This window comes from Microcaecilia unicolor, chromosome 3 (genome assembly GCF_901765095.1).
Source record: "Microcaecilia unicolor chromosome 3, aMicUni1.1, whole genome shotgun sequence".
Lineage (NCBI taxonomy): Eukaryota > Metazoa > Chordata > Amphibia > Gymnophiona > Siphonopidae > Microcaecilia > Microcaecilia unicolor.
In genome coordinates this window covers 529,107,998-529,121,309 of record NC_044033.1, presented here as the reverse complement: position 1 = coordinate 529,121,309, position 13,312 = coordinate 529,107,998, and the positions used below count along the sequence as shown (strand labels likewise).

The 13,312-nt window shown below is 41.2% G+C and overlaps 1 protein-coding gene across 2 annotated transcripts in view; it reads left to right on the top strand.

The window, feature by feature from the left end:
* The window catches only part of WASF1 (WASP family member 1), a 576,737-nt gene that overhangs the window by 455,028 nt on the left and 108,397 nt on the right, over window positions 1-13,312 (top strand). For both annotated transcript variants that reach the window (XM_030199198.1, XM_030199199.1), the window contains exon 2: window positions 3,532-3,692. In XM_030199198.1, coding sequence (XP_030055058.1) covers window positions 3,560-3,692 — 133 coding nt within the window. In that variant the 5' untranslated portion in view covers window positions 3,532-3,559. The remainder of the gene's footprint in view (window positions 1-3,531; window positions 3,693-13,312) is intronic.

Genomic DNA, 13,312 nt, shown 5'->3' with positions numbered 1-13,312 from the left:
CTTCAACGTCATCCTTGTCAGACCGAGGAGCCTTGATGACAAGTATTCAAGGTTGTTAAAACACGTGCGAACTGTGAAATATTGCTGGTAGACCTTAGGAAATTAAAAGACTGGACATCCAAATGGCAGATGAAATGTAATGTGGACAAATGCAAGGTGATGCAGATTGGAGAGAATAATCTGAATCTTAGTTGCCTGATGCTAGGGTCCACTTTGGGAATCAGCACTCAAGAAAAATACCTGGGTGGTGTTATAGATAATACGCTGAAATCTTTTGCTCAGTGTGTGGTGGCAGCCAAAAAAGCAAACAGGATACTAGGAATTATTAGGAAAGGGATGGTGAATAAGACCAAAAATACAATAATGCCTTTGTACCGCTCCATGGTGCGTCTGCACATTGAGCATTTCGTTCAGTTCTGGTCACCGTATCTCAAAAGAGATGTAGCAGAATTAGAAAAGGTTCAAGGAAGAGTGACCAAAATGGTAAAGGGGATGGAACTCCTCTCATATGAAGAAAGGCTAAAGAAGTTAGGGCTCTTCAGCTTGGAAAAGAGACGGATGAGGGGAGTTATGATTGAGATCTACAAAATCCTGACTGGTGTAGAATGAGTATCGATTTTTTACTCTTTCCAAAAGTACAAAGACTAGGGGACACTTGAGGAAGTTACATGGAAATACTTTAAAAACAAATAGGAGAAAATATTTTGTCACTCAACGAATAGTTAAGCTCTGGAACTCTTTGTCGGAGGATGTAGTAACAGCGATTAGTGTATCTGGTTTTAAAAAAGATTTGGACATATATTCCTGAAGGAAAAGCCGATAGTCTGCTATTGAGACAGACATGGGAAGCAACTGCTTGCCCTGGGATTTGTAGTATGGAGTGTTGCCATGATTTGGGTTTCTGCCAGGTAGTGGTGACCTGGCTTGGCCACTGTTTGGAAAACAGGATACTGGACTAGATGGACCATTGGTCTTATCCAGTATGGCTACTCTTATGTTCTATGTGCTTAGTCCAATCACAATGCCGGAAAACTTGAAACTGGATTGTGATTGATGAAATGGGACAAAAAAATTAGTTTGAACTGGTTCTGCTGGTCTGTTTCTTGGTAAGCAAGGTACTTAGATAACATCCAGGAATGTTCTGATAGCCACATCAAAGATAAGTGGTGCTTGATAAGATTCTGCCCAATGTTTGAGGGAGGGTTTTTGTCTGGGAACTTCAGGGTAGTTATTTCCTTGGTAACACATAGACACTTTTGTATACTGTCAGTATGGAGAAAGACATATCCTGTACTTTGGGTAATATTATTTTATATCACCCAAGTCCTTTTTTCTGTGTGAACTCTTTTGCTCAGTTTCAGTATTTTATCAATTCCCACTGATTCATGTATATTAACTCTGTATTTCTGCTAGGGTATAGTCAACACATCTCTTGTCCAAACTGACTTGATCATTAAATGGAGGGAGGGGTGTCATCTGCTTTCTCAGAGCTAAGTTCAACTAGCCAGCCCAAGTCGGCAATCTTTATATTTAATTCTGAATCAAGTATAATCAATAATTCAGCACATCACTGTACTCCATGTAAGGTGGGGGATTTGGGCAGGATGATAATAGTCAGGCAGAATACAGGTTCACATTGTCTGATCACTGTAAAGGCTAGCTTTCAAAGATGACCCTGTTTTCATGCAAAAAAATGTTTTTGCTATTTTTCAAATAAGGTTTTATGCTGTGTTGTAGATCTTTCATTCCTGTTTGTGTCTGCAGTGCATCCATCTTAGATTGTGCCTTCCGTTTTCACCAGTAATTAATGAACTATAAAAACTGCAAATTGGACCCTGCATTATTTTCTGGTCACACAACAGTTTGGAGAACAATCTAAGCATTCGGCTGAGTGGCCATTGCATCAGAAATAGATCAATAAAATAAAACTTTTAACAAGTATTTTTTGTCATTTTTAGTGTACAGTTGAATCTGTATTATATTTCTTAATCCACAAATACTCCAGTGCAGGCAGTATAGAATGATGGGAAGTCTGCTTCTGTAGATTTGGTCTTGAAGCTAAACTATAATAAAAGAACAAACCATTGCACACCAGATGGCATTCTGTGGTAGCCGCTATCTGGATAAATTCCCTTTCAGAGCCATATCTATGAATTTTCAGCAGCACTAAGCCAGATAGACTGCCATGGCACTATCCAGACAGTACCAGGGCAGATCCTGGGCTTTCTGTCTAACTCGATGGATGATCAATGATATTCAGCGCTTTCCACATAAAATCAGGACAGTAGAAAGGCTGTACAAATGAAAACTGCTTATCTGTCTGGATGGCAGCAGAATATTGCCACTATCCAGATAGATAGCGCTGGTCACCGCTGAATATGTATGTTCAGCTCCACTGCTTCTGTGGATTATAGATATACCACTATACCGTGGCTGGCATTTAAAAATGCTGATTTCAAAAAAAGAAAAACAAAAAATCCACCCAATATGAAATGACAATCAGGGGAAAAGCCTCAAAGAGCTCAGAGACTACAAGATATAAGTCTCAACAAGCTAAACAGACACAATGGTCCTCTCTTCATCATAGGCAAAAAACCCTGAGGCCACAGCTATAAAAATTCTGTTCACTGTAGCCAAAGAAATGCTTTATTTAAATATAAATTTTTCTTTTCTTTTCAAGTTAACGCATTGAACGCTACAATAGGAACACAAAAAAGATACCCATTGATGACTGGTTCACTTATCTTGGATATCAATGGATATCTTTTTTGTGTTCCTATTGTAGCGTTCAATGCGTTGAAGACTTGTTAACTTGAAAAGAAAAATTTATATTTAAATAAAGCATTTCTTTGGCTACAGCGAACAGAATTTTTATAGCTGTGGCCTCAGGGTTTTTTGCCTATGATGAAGAGAGGACCATTGTGTCTGTCTAGCTTGTTGAGACTTATATCTTGTAGTCTCTGAGCTCTTTGAGGCTTTTCCCCTGATTGTCATTTCATATTGGGTGGATTTTTTGTTTTTCTTTTTTTGAAATTTGTCTTTTATCCACACCACACCTTATTCTTTAGTGGATTTTAAAATGCTGATCACAGCATACGAGTATTGATCTGCTGTTTTTTTTTTCTGCCATAATTTTTAGATTTTCAAATAGTCATGTTGTCAGTTGTGCGCCAGTCTGCCCTTTTTTTTAATATAATGCAAACTATTTTTTACCAGAATTGTAAAACATACTAACGCCTCCTTTTACAAAGCTGCGTGGCAGTGCCGACACAGCCCATTAACTTTGAATGGGCTGTGTTGGCATTACCGCACCAGCTGCTGCTAGCGCAGCTTTGTAAAAGGGGAGGTAAGAAAGGGGAAGTATCACATTTGGTTTTGAAATTGTTTTTAGCATTTGGAATAAAAATAAAGCACTTGATACATTATGCTTTGTAAACAGATGAGTCAACATTGTGAAGGAAGAAGGTAATGATTTAGCACAGATGTTTTATTGATTTTTTTTTTTTAATTTTAATTTTAATTATTTTACAGGTGTGCTGGCGTTCTAAGTCTTCCAAAGATGCCCTTAGTGAAAAGGAACATAGATCCCAGGCATCTGTGCCACACAGCTCTGCCCAGAGGAATTAAGAATGAACTGGAATGTGTGACCAACATTTCCTTGGCTAATATAATCAGGCAACTAAGTAGCCTAAGTAAGTGCTCATGAACTTAAAATTATGTTACAATTTAGTATGCTGGTATTCTTGCTAATCTTCCAAAGGACAAGATTACAACCCTAATGTGCTGCATATTTTCTGTTGACAAGCAGGACTGAGTCAGGCATACAAGTAGGTGATGTCATCGCACATTGCTGGGATGCAGCAGCTCTCTCAGAGGTTAGTGTAAAGTTTTGAGCATACGTGGCCCTTTGCTATGCACAACAGTCTCCTCGGCTTCTCAGATTTGCTTTATACCACTTTGTTGAATGGACTCTAAAACAAAGCTCTCCTGGTACATTTTGGGAAATTTTTTATCTCTTTGTCCTCTGACATTTTCTTGTCGTTTTATTTCTTTATAAAGAAAAATGGTTTATTAACATTTCTACTATTTCTTAGTTATGTCATTGAAGTCAGGGCTCCAGCCCTGTCTATAATGTAGCAGAAAAATCCAGAATTTTCACACACATTCAAAGTGTCTCATATGCCTGGGTTCTGACCACAATCAAGTTGAAGGCAAGTATTGTATTTGAATGTTTTCTCAAACCTGAAATGACTGCCTGAAACATCTTTGCAACCACTGTAGAAGTGAAAAGATGCTGCTTCTGGTGCAGAAAGAAGAGAAGGGGGTCACTATGCCCACGTTGGCTTACTCTGCACATTCAAGCAAAGATTGTTAAGCTGAACTGCCGTCTACCTCCCAGTGATGGACCAGTTAGAGAAGATGTCCACCAGAGTATACTTAAAGTGGAGCATAATTCTTCTGAGATTTTCAGGCCCAAAGTGCAGCTGCTTTTCAAGCACATACGGGCTTGAAGTGGAGACACTCCAGTGCTGAAAGATCTCAATTCTTGACTCCCAAGCATTGACCTATACAGTATTCTCAGATGCAAGTTCTGGTATTGAAGAACTAATGCCAAGATCATGAATTGGTGATGTCTTTGCAATGCAAAAACAGTACAGATTAAAGAAACAGTGCAAGACCTCTCTTGTGTTAATAGTACAATTCCAGCCACAAGATTTTTCTGTATTGCCTGTTGAAGAATCTTCTCGGGTGTGCTTATGGCTCAGCATCCGATGTCTTTGACTGTAGTTCTGATGACAATAGCTGATAAATTTTCTCCATTTCATGCCTCCTGATGAAGCTATCTCATTACTTCCTGCAAAAGATGCTTAATGACAAGTTAAAGAGCAAGTCATCACCTGGACCAGATGGTATCTCAGAGTACTGAAAGAGCTCAAAAATGAAATGGCTCATCTATTATAAGGAATCTGTAACCTGCCATTAAAATCATCCATGGTACCTGAAGATTGGAAGGTGGTCAGTGTAAAACCAATTTTTAAAAAGGGTTCTGGATTGATCCAGGAAATTACAGACAGTAAGCCTAATGTCATTGCTGGGCCAAATGATAGAACTACTATAAATGGCAAAATTACCGAATTCATACACAAGCATGTTTTAATGGGACAGAGTCATCATGGATTCAACCAAGAGAAATCTTCCTTCACTAATTTGCAGATTTTTTGAAGGCATAAATAAACATGTGGATAAAGGTGAGCCAGCTCATCTAGTGTATGTGGAGTTTCAGAAAGCTTTTGATATAGTTCCTCGTGAGAAACCCTTGAGAAAATTGCCAACTATCCCATGGCTGTTTAATGTCCTGTTGTGGATTAAGAAATTGGTTAAAAGAGAAATGGGCAGCTCTTTCATTGGAAGAAGGTGAATAGTGGAGTGCCAAAGGGATCTGTACTTGGACTGGTGCTTTTTAACATATTTATAAATGATCTATAAATAGGAATGATGAGTGAGGGCATCCAAATGGCAGGTAAAATTTAATGTAGGTAAGTGCAAAATGGTGCACATTGGGTAGGATCAGGGCTGCTGAGAGGGGGGGGACAGGGGGGACAAAATTCCCCGGGCCCGGGCCTCCGGGGGGGGGGGGGTGCCCGGTGCCGTCGCTGAAGTCCGGCCTGCCCGCCCTCCGTCACTCCCTGGCATTGAATTTAAGCGCCTCACCTTCGAAAGCGCAGCAGGCAGCGGCAGACCACTCCTTCCTTCCGTGTCCCACCCTTGCCTGATGTAACTTCCGCGAGGGCAGGACACAGAAGGAAGGGGAGTGGTCTGCCGCTGCTTGCTGCGCTTTCGAAGGTGAGGCGCTTAAGGTCAGTACAGAGGGCCTGGGGGTGAAGAGAGGGCTCGATGACGGGTGGGGGAGGCCTAGGGGGCGGCCTTGTCCCGGGCTTGGCCCAGTCTCTCGGTGGCCCTGGGTAGAATAACCCAAATTATAACTGTTTGATGCTAAGTTCCACATTTGGCGTCAACACCCAAAAACAAGATCTAAGTGTTGAGCACAATATGTTGAAATCTTCTGCTCACTGTGTGGCAGTGGCCCAAAAAAGCAAACAGAATATTAAGAATTATTTTAAAAAGAACACTATAATGCCTCTGTATTGCTCCATGTTGCAACCTCACTTGTGTGCAATTCTGGTTGCTGCATCTAAAGAAAGATATGGTAGAATTAGAAAAAAGTGCAAAGAAGAATGACTCAAGAAAAGAGCTAGGTGTCATTGTAGACAATACGCCAGTGTGCAGTAGCAGCCAAAAAAGCAAACAGGATGCTAGGAATTATTAGGAAAAGGATGGTAAATAAGACCAAGAATATTCTAATGCCTCTGTATCATTCCATGGTGCAACCTCACCTTAAGTATTGCATTTAGTTCTGGTCGCCATATCTTTAAAAAGATACAGTGGAATCAGAAAAGGTTCAAAGAAGAGCGACCAAAATGATAAAGGGGATGGAACTCCTCCCATATGAGGAAAGGCTAAAGAGGTTAGGGCTTTTCAAGATGGAAAAGAGACAGCTGAGGGGGGATATGATTTTATTTATTTATTAGGATTTATTTACTGCATTTTTGAAGGCATTCACTCAAGGGTGGTGGTATACAGTAAGAATAAATCAAACATGAGCAATAGACAATTACAGCAGTAAAAATATTCAAATAACATTCCAAAGCACGGCATAGTATACTATTTATAATGTCTACTACTACTACTAATCATTTCTATAGGGCTACTAGATATAGGCAGCGCTGTACACATTATATGCAGGTACTTTCTCTGTCCCTAGAGGGCTCACAGTCTAAGGTTTTGTGGGCAATGGAGGGTTAAGTGACTTGCCTACGGTCACAAGGAGCTGCAGTGGGAATCAAACCCAGGTTGGCAGGATCAAAGCCTGCTGCACTAGCCATTAGGCTACTCCTGCATTCCAATGTCAACACAATATGTAATAGGACATTTTAATTGACAGTGTAGGGTATAAGCAAAGATGGAACATGTAAGGTAAGAGGAGTTAGAAAATAAGATGACTAATTTAAAGATTGCACATGTCAGAAGTTCTGAGAGAAGAGGACATTTCTCTGGTAAGTGAACGCTACTTTGCTTTGTGCTTTGGGAACTTAAAGATCGGGGTTTAAAGGAGGAATTGTAGGTTAGTGTTAGGCAAAATAAAAATATAAAAAGCAAATTTTAACAACTAATCGCCATAGTTTTTTCCACTTAGTTTTAAAAGCTTTATACCACAGCATTAACAGATAGAATCTAACAAGCACTGCAGGATCTAGTTTAGTCTTCCCACCCCTAGGACAACTCTTCAATTATAGTCAGTTATTGTAATTAGGGTAACAAGCAAGGCTCTTACAGAGTTTTAAATACATTTCATTACCATCTAAGAAGGAAACACTAAATAAATCATACAATATACTATATAAACTAAAAGACACTTTTATATTAGGCTAATATCCTTTAGATTGTAAGCTCCTTTGAGCAGGGACTGTCCTTCGTTGTTAAATTGTACAGCGCTGCATAACCCTAGTAGCGCTTTAGAAATGTTAAGTAGTAGTAGTATCCTTAATACTGTAGCAAATTTTAAATTATTGAAAAACTCAAAAACACTAAGATGGAGTCAGCAGTCCAGCAGCGAGAGGGGTGCTATCCAGTCTTTTGCGTTGTGTCGCATGTATGATTATCTCCCAGTTGGTGAGATGTCATATGTGTGTGCCTGATGCAAAGAGCTCCTAGCTCTTAGAGAACGTGTCCGTTCTCTTGAGGCTAGAGTAGCAGACTTGGTGGAGCTGAGGGAGACAGAGAGGTATATAGAGGAGACCTACAGGGATGTTGTAGAGAAGTCCCACCTCCAGTCTGGTAGCCCTTGTGCTACCTTGGAGGAGGGAGGTCTCCTAGAAGGAGAGCATCACCCTGGTGAAGTAGGAAGTACTCCTGTAGCCAGGACCTGCCCACCAGGGGATGTACTATCCTCTCGCACCGAGGATATGTCTCCAAGTGCTGCTCAGGAGGGAAAGGTTAGGACAGCCGTTGTAGTTGGTGATTCGATCATTAGGCATATAGATAGCTGGGTGGCTGGTGGATGTGAGGATCGCCTGGTGTCTTGCCTGCCTGGTGCGAAGGTGGCGGACCTCACGCGTCACCTAGATAGGATTTTAGATAGTGCTGGGGAGGAGTCGTCTGTCTTGGTACATATGGGTACCAGTGACGTAGGAAAATGTGGGAGAGAAGTTCTGGAAGCCAAATTTAGGCTCTTAGGTAGAAAGCTCAAATCCAGATCCTCTAGGGTAGCATTTTCTGAAATGCTACCGGTTTCACGCGCAGGGCCAAAGAGACAGGCAGAGCTCCAGAGTCTCAATGTGTGGATGAGACGATGGTGCAGGGAGGAGGGTTTTAGATTTGTTAGGAACTGGGCAACATTCTGGGGAACGGGGAGCCTATTCCGAAAGGATGGGCTCCACCTTAACCAGGGTGGGACCAGGCTGCTGGCATCGGCATTTAAAAAGGAGATAGAGCAGCTTTTAAACTAGAAATGGGGGGAAGGCCGACAGTCGCTCAAAAGTGCATGGTTCGGGATAAGGTATCTTGCAAGGATACCTCACAAACAGGGAAGATAGGGTTTCTGGATAGTGAGGTTGCACAACAGACCGTGGTAGGCCAGGTGCCCTTAAATACAACCAAAGATCAGACAAAAGATGGCAAATCATTAGTGTCAAGTACTAAGCATCATGCAAATAGGAACAACAAACATACTCTGAAATGTCTATATGCAAATGCTAGGAGTCTAAGAAATAAGATGGGAGAGTTGGAGTATATTGCACTAAATGAAAAATTAGATATAATAGGCATTACTGAGACCTGGTGGAAGGAGGATAACCAGTGGGACACTGTCATACCGGGGTACAAAGTATATTGTAGTGATAGGGTGGACCGAACTGGTGGAGGGGTAGCATTGTATATTAACGAGAGCCTTGACTCAGATAGATTACAAATTCAGCAGGACACAAATCACACCTTTGAATCATTGTGGGTTGAAATTCCATGTATAAAAGGGAAAAGGACGGCGATAAGAGTGTACTACCGTCCGCCTCACCAGGATGAGCAGGTAGACGCAGAAATGATAAAAGAAATCAGAGACCCAAACAAAATGGGCAATGTGATAATAATGGGTGACTTCAATTATCCAAATATAGACTGGGTAAATGTAACATCGGGATACACTAGAGAAGTGTAATTCCTTGATGAAATGAAGGACAGCTTTATGGAGCAGCTGGTGCAGGAGCCGATGAGAGAAGGAAAAGTTCTAGACTTGGTCCTTAGTGGAGCGCATGATCTGGTGAGGGATGTTCATGCCTGGAACAATCTTCCTTTACCCATACGCCATGCCCCCTCCCTACCCATCTTCAAATCTCTGCTTAAAACTCACCTCTTCAATGCTGCCTTCGGCGCCTAACCGCTCGAGATATATAAAATACCCCAATCTATCCACCCCATCAGATTAACTGTTCACTCGTCCTCTAGATTGTTCACTTATCTTTAGATTGTTCTCTTGTCTTTTAGATTGTAAGCTCTTTGAGCAGGGACTGTCCTTCTATGTTTAAATTGTACAGCGCTGTGTAACCCTAGTAGCGCTTTAGAAATGCTAGTTAGTAGTAGTAGTAGTATGGTACTGGGGCCGCTTGATAACAGTGATCATAATATGATCAGTTTTGATATCAACATTGAAGTAACTATACACAGGAAGTCAAATACGTTAGCGTTTAACTTTAAAAAAGGAGACTATGATAAAATGAGAAGAACGGTGGGAAAAAACTTAGGGGGGCAACAGAGAAGGTAAAAACTGTACAACAGGCATGGACGCTGTTCAAAAATACCACCCTGGAGGCCCAGGCCAAACATATTCCGCGAATTAGAAAAGAAAGATGGAAGTCCAAAAGTCAGCCAGCGTGGTTGAAAAGTGAGGTGAAGGAAGCTATTAGGGCTAAAAGAAACGCCTTCAGAAAATGGAAGAAGGAACCGTCTGAAAATAACAAGAAGCAGCATAAGGAGTGTCAAAGCAAATGCAAGGCGCAGATAAAGAAGGCCAAGAGGGATTACGAAAAAAAGATAGCATTAGAAGCAAAAAAAATAGCAAAACTTTTTTCGATATATTAAAAGCAGGAAGCCGGCAAAAGAATCGGTTGGGCTGCTGGATAACAGAGGGGTAAAAGGGGCGATCAAGGAGGATAAAGATGTAGTAGAGAGATTGAATGAATTCTTTGCTTCGGTCTTCACAGAGGAAGATTTGGGTGGGATACCGGTGTCGGAAATGGTATTTCAAGCGGACGAGTCAGAGAAACTTACTGACTTCAGGGTAAATCTGGAGGACGTAATGGGGCAGTTCAGCAAACTGAAGAGTAGCAAATCTCCTGGACTGGATGGTATTCATCCTAGAGTACTGATAGAACTGAAAAATGAGCTTGCAGAGCTACTGTTAGTGATATGCAATTTATCCTTAAAATCAAGCGTGGTACCGGAAGATTGGAGGGTGGCCAATGTAACGCCAATTTTTAAAAAAGGTTCTAGGGGAGATCCGGGAAATTATAGACCGGTGAGTCTGACGTCGGTGCCGGGGAAAATGGTAGAGGCTGTTATCAAAAAGAAAATTACAGAGCACATCCAAGGACATGGATTACTGAGACCAAGTCAGCACGGCTTTTGTGTGGGGAAATCTTGCCTGACCAATTTACTTCAATTCTTTGAAGGAGTAAACAAACATGTGGACAAAGGGAAGCCGGTTGATATTGTGTATCTGGATTTTCAAAAGGTGTTTGACAAGGTTCCTCATGAAAGGCTACAGTGGAAATTGGAGGGTCATGGGATAGGAGGAAATGTCCTATTGTGGATGAAAAATTGGTTGAAGGATAGGAAACAGAGAGTGGGGTTAAATGGGCAGTATTCACAATGGAGAAGGGTAGTTAGTGGGGTTCCTCAGGGGTCTGTGCTAGGACCGCTGCTTTTTAATATATTTATAAACGATTTAGAGATGGGAGTAACTAGCGAGGTAATTAAATTTGCTGATGACACAAAGTTATTCAAAGTCGTTAACTCGCAACAGGATTGTGAAAAATTACAGAAGGACCTTACTAGACTGGGAAACTGGGCTGCTAATTGGCAGATGATGTTTAATGTGAGCAAGTGCAAGGTGATGCATGTGGGAAAAAGGAACCTGAATTATAGCTACGTCATGCAAGGTTCCACGTTAGGAGTTACGGACCAAGAAAGGGATCTGGGTGTCGTTGTCGATAATACACTGAAACCTTCTGCTCAGTGTGCTGCTGCGGCTAGGAAAGCAAATAGAATGTTGGGTATTATTTGGAAAGATATGGAAAACAGATGTGAGGATGTTATAATGTCGTTGTATCGCTCCATGGTGCGACCGCACCTTGAGTATTGTGTTCAATTCTGGTCGCCGCATCTCAAGAAAGATATAGTAGAATTGGAAAAGGTGCAGCCCTTGATAGCGGGGATGGGACGACTTCCCTATGAAGAAACACTAAGGAGGCTAGGGCTTTTCAGCTTGGAGAAGAGACGGCTGAGGGAGACATGATAGAGGTATATAAAATAATGAGTGGAGTGGAACAGGTGGATGTGAAGCGTCTGTTCACGCTTTCCAAAAATACTAGGACTAGGGGGCATGCGATGAAACTACAGTGTAGTAAATTTAAAACAAATCGGAGAAAATGTTTCTTCACCCAACGCATAATTAAACTCTGGAATTCATTGCCGGAGAACGTGGTGAAGACGGTTAGCTTAGCAGAGTTTTAAAAGGGGTTAGACGGTTTCCTAAAGAACAAGTCCATAAACCGCTACTAAATGGACTTGGGAAAAATCCACAATTCCAGGAATAACATGTATAGAATGATTGTACGTTTGAGAAGCTCGCCAGGTGCCCTTGGCCTGGATTGGCCGCTGTCGTGGACAGGATGCTGGGCTCGATGGACCCTTGGTCTTTTCCCAGTGTGGCATTACTTATGTAACATATAGATAGGTATGAGAGTAAGAAAATAAGGTGACTAATTTAAAGAAAGTTGCACATGAGGTCAGAGATAATTTAATATTATCTCTGCTAGGGTAGGAGTGGATAAACTTGTCCTGCAGCAGCATGTGCAGCCCGTGTTATCCTTGTGTGTGTGAGTGAGACTAACAAGTTAGTTACTTCTTCCATTAAAGGCCTGGTTGAAGAGCCAAGCTTTCACCTGCTTCCTGAAGTAGAGAGAGTCTTGTGTTAAGTGGTGCCTTTCAGGGAGTGCATTCCAGAGTGTGGGGCCTACTCCGGAGAAGGCTCGCTTGTGGGTATCACATCGTGTAATGTCTTTTGGAGAAGTATACAAAATCCTGAGTGGTGTAGAACGAGTAACTGTGAATCAAATTTTTACTCTTTCAAGTACAAAGACCAGGAAACACTCAATTAAATTACATGGAAATACTTTTAAAACAAATAGGAAGAAATATTTTTCCACTAAATTAAGCTCTGGTATTTATTGCCAGAGAATGTGGTAACAGCAGTTAGCGTATTTTGGGTTTAAAAAAGGTTTGGACAAGTTTCTGGAGTAAATGTCCATTGCTCTTCCTGGGATTGGCTTCATGGAATGTTGCTACTATTTGGGTTTCTGCCAGTTACTTGTGATGTGGCTTGGCCACTGTTGGAAACAGGATACTGGGCTAGGTAAGTACATAGATGAGCTTTTGGTCTGACCCAGTATGGCTAGTCTTATTTTCTTAAAACCAGAAAGGTTATTTTGTCGTATTTACCTTCTTAACATAAAGGTATGCTGCCGTTTTTATAGTTCCTTTCATTTTGGTCCACTCTCTTTTCTGTTCTTATCCATTCAAACTAAGGCTTGTCATTAGCTGTGTGTCACTATTTGAAGTGAAGATGGTAATGTGACATTTCTAAGTATCCTCACAGAATGCGTGTTTAGCATAGAACTATAGACACTGAGGTAGTTCATATTCCAGGAAAAATTCTGCAGGATGCCCTTGAGACATTATCTCTTTAATCATAAATAAGTTTCCCTTTTTTTCAGTACCATCTGTACAAATCAGTGCTGTCATTTCAGGGATCAATACTTTCCCCTTCCTGTTACGAGTGGAATGCAAAAGACTTGTTAGCCTTATATTCCAGTATTATACTGAGGTGCCTTCAAATTGATGAATCTCCTGCTTCTGAGTTTTGAGACCAATATGTTTGACATAACAAAGACTGTCCATGTTCATCTCACTGAACAATTTA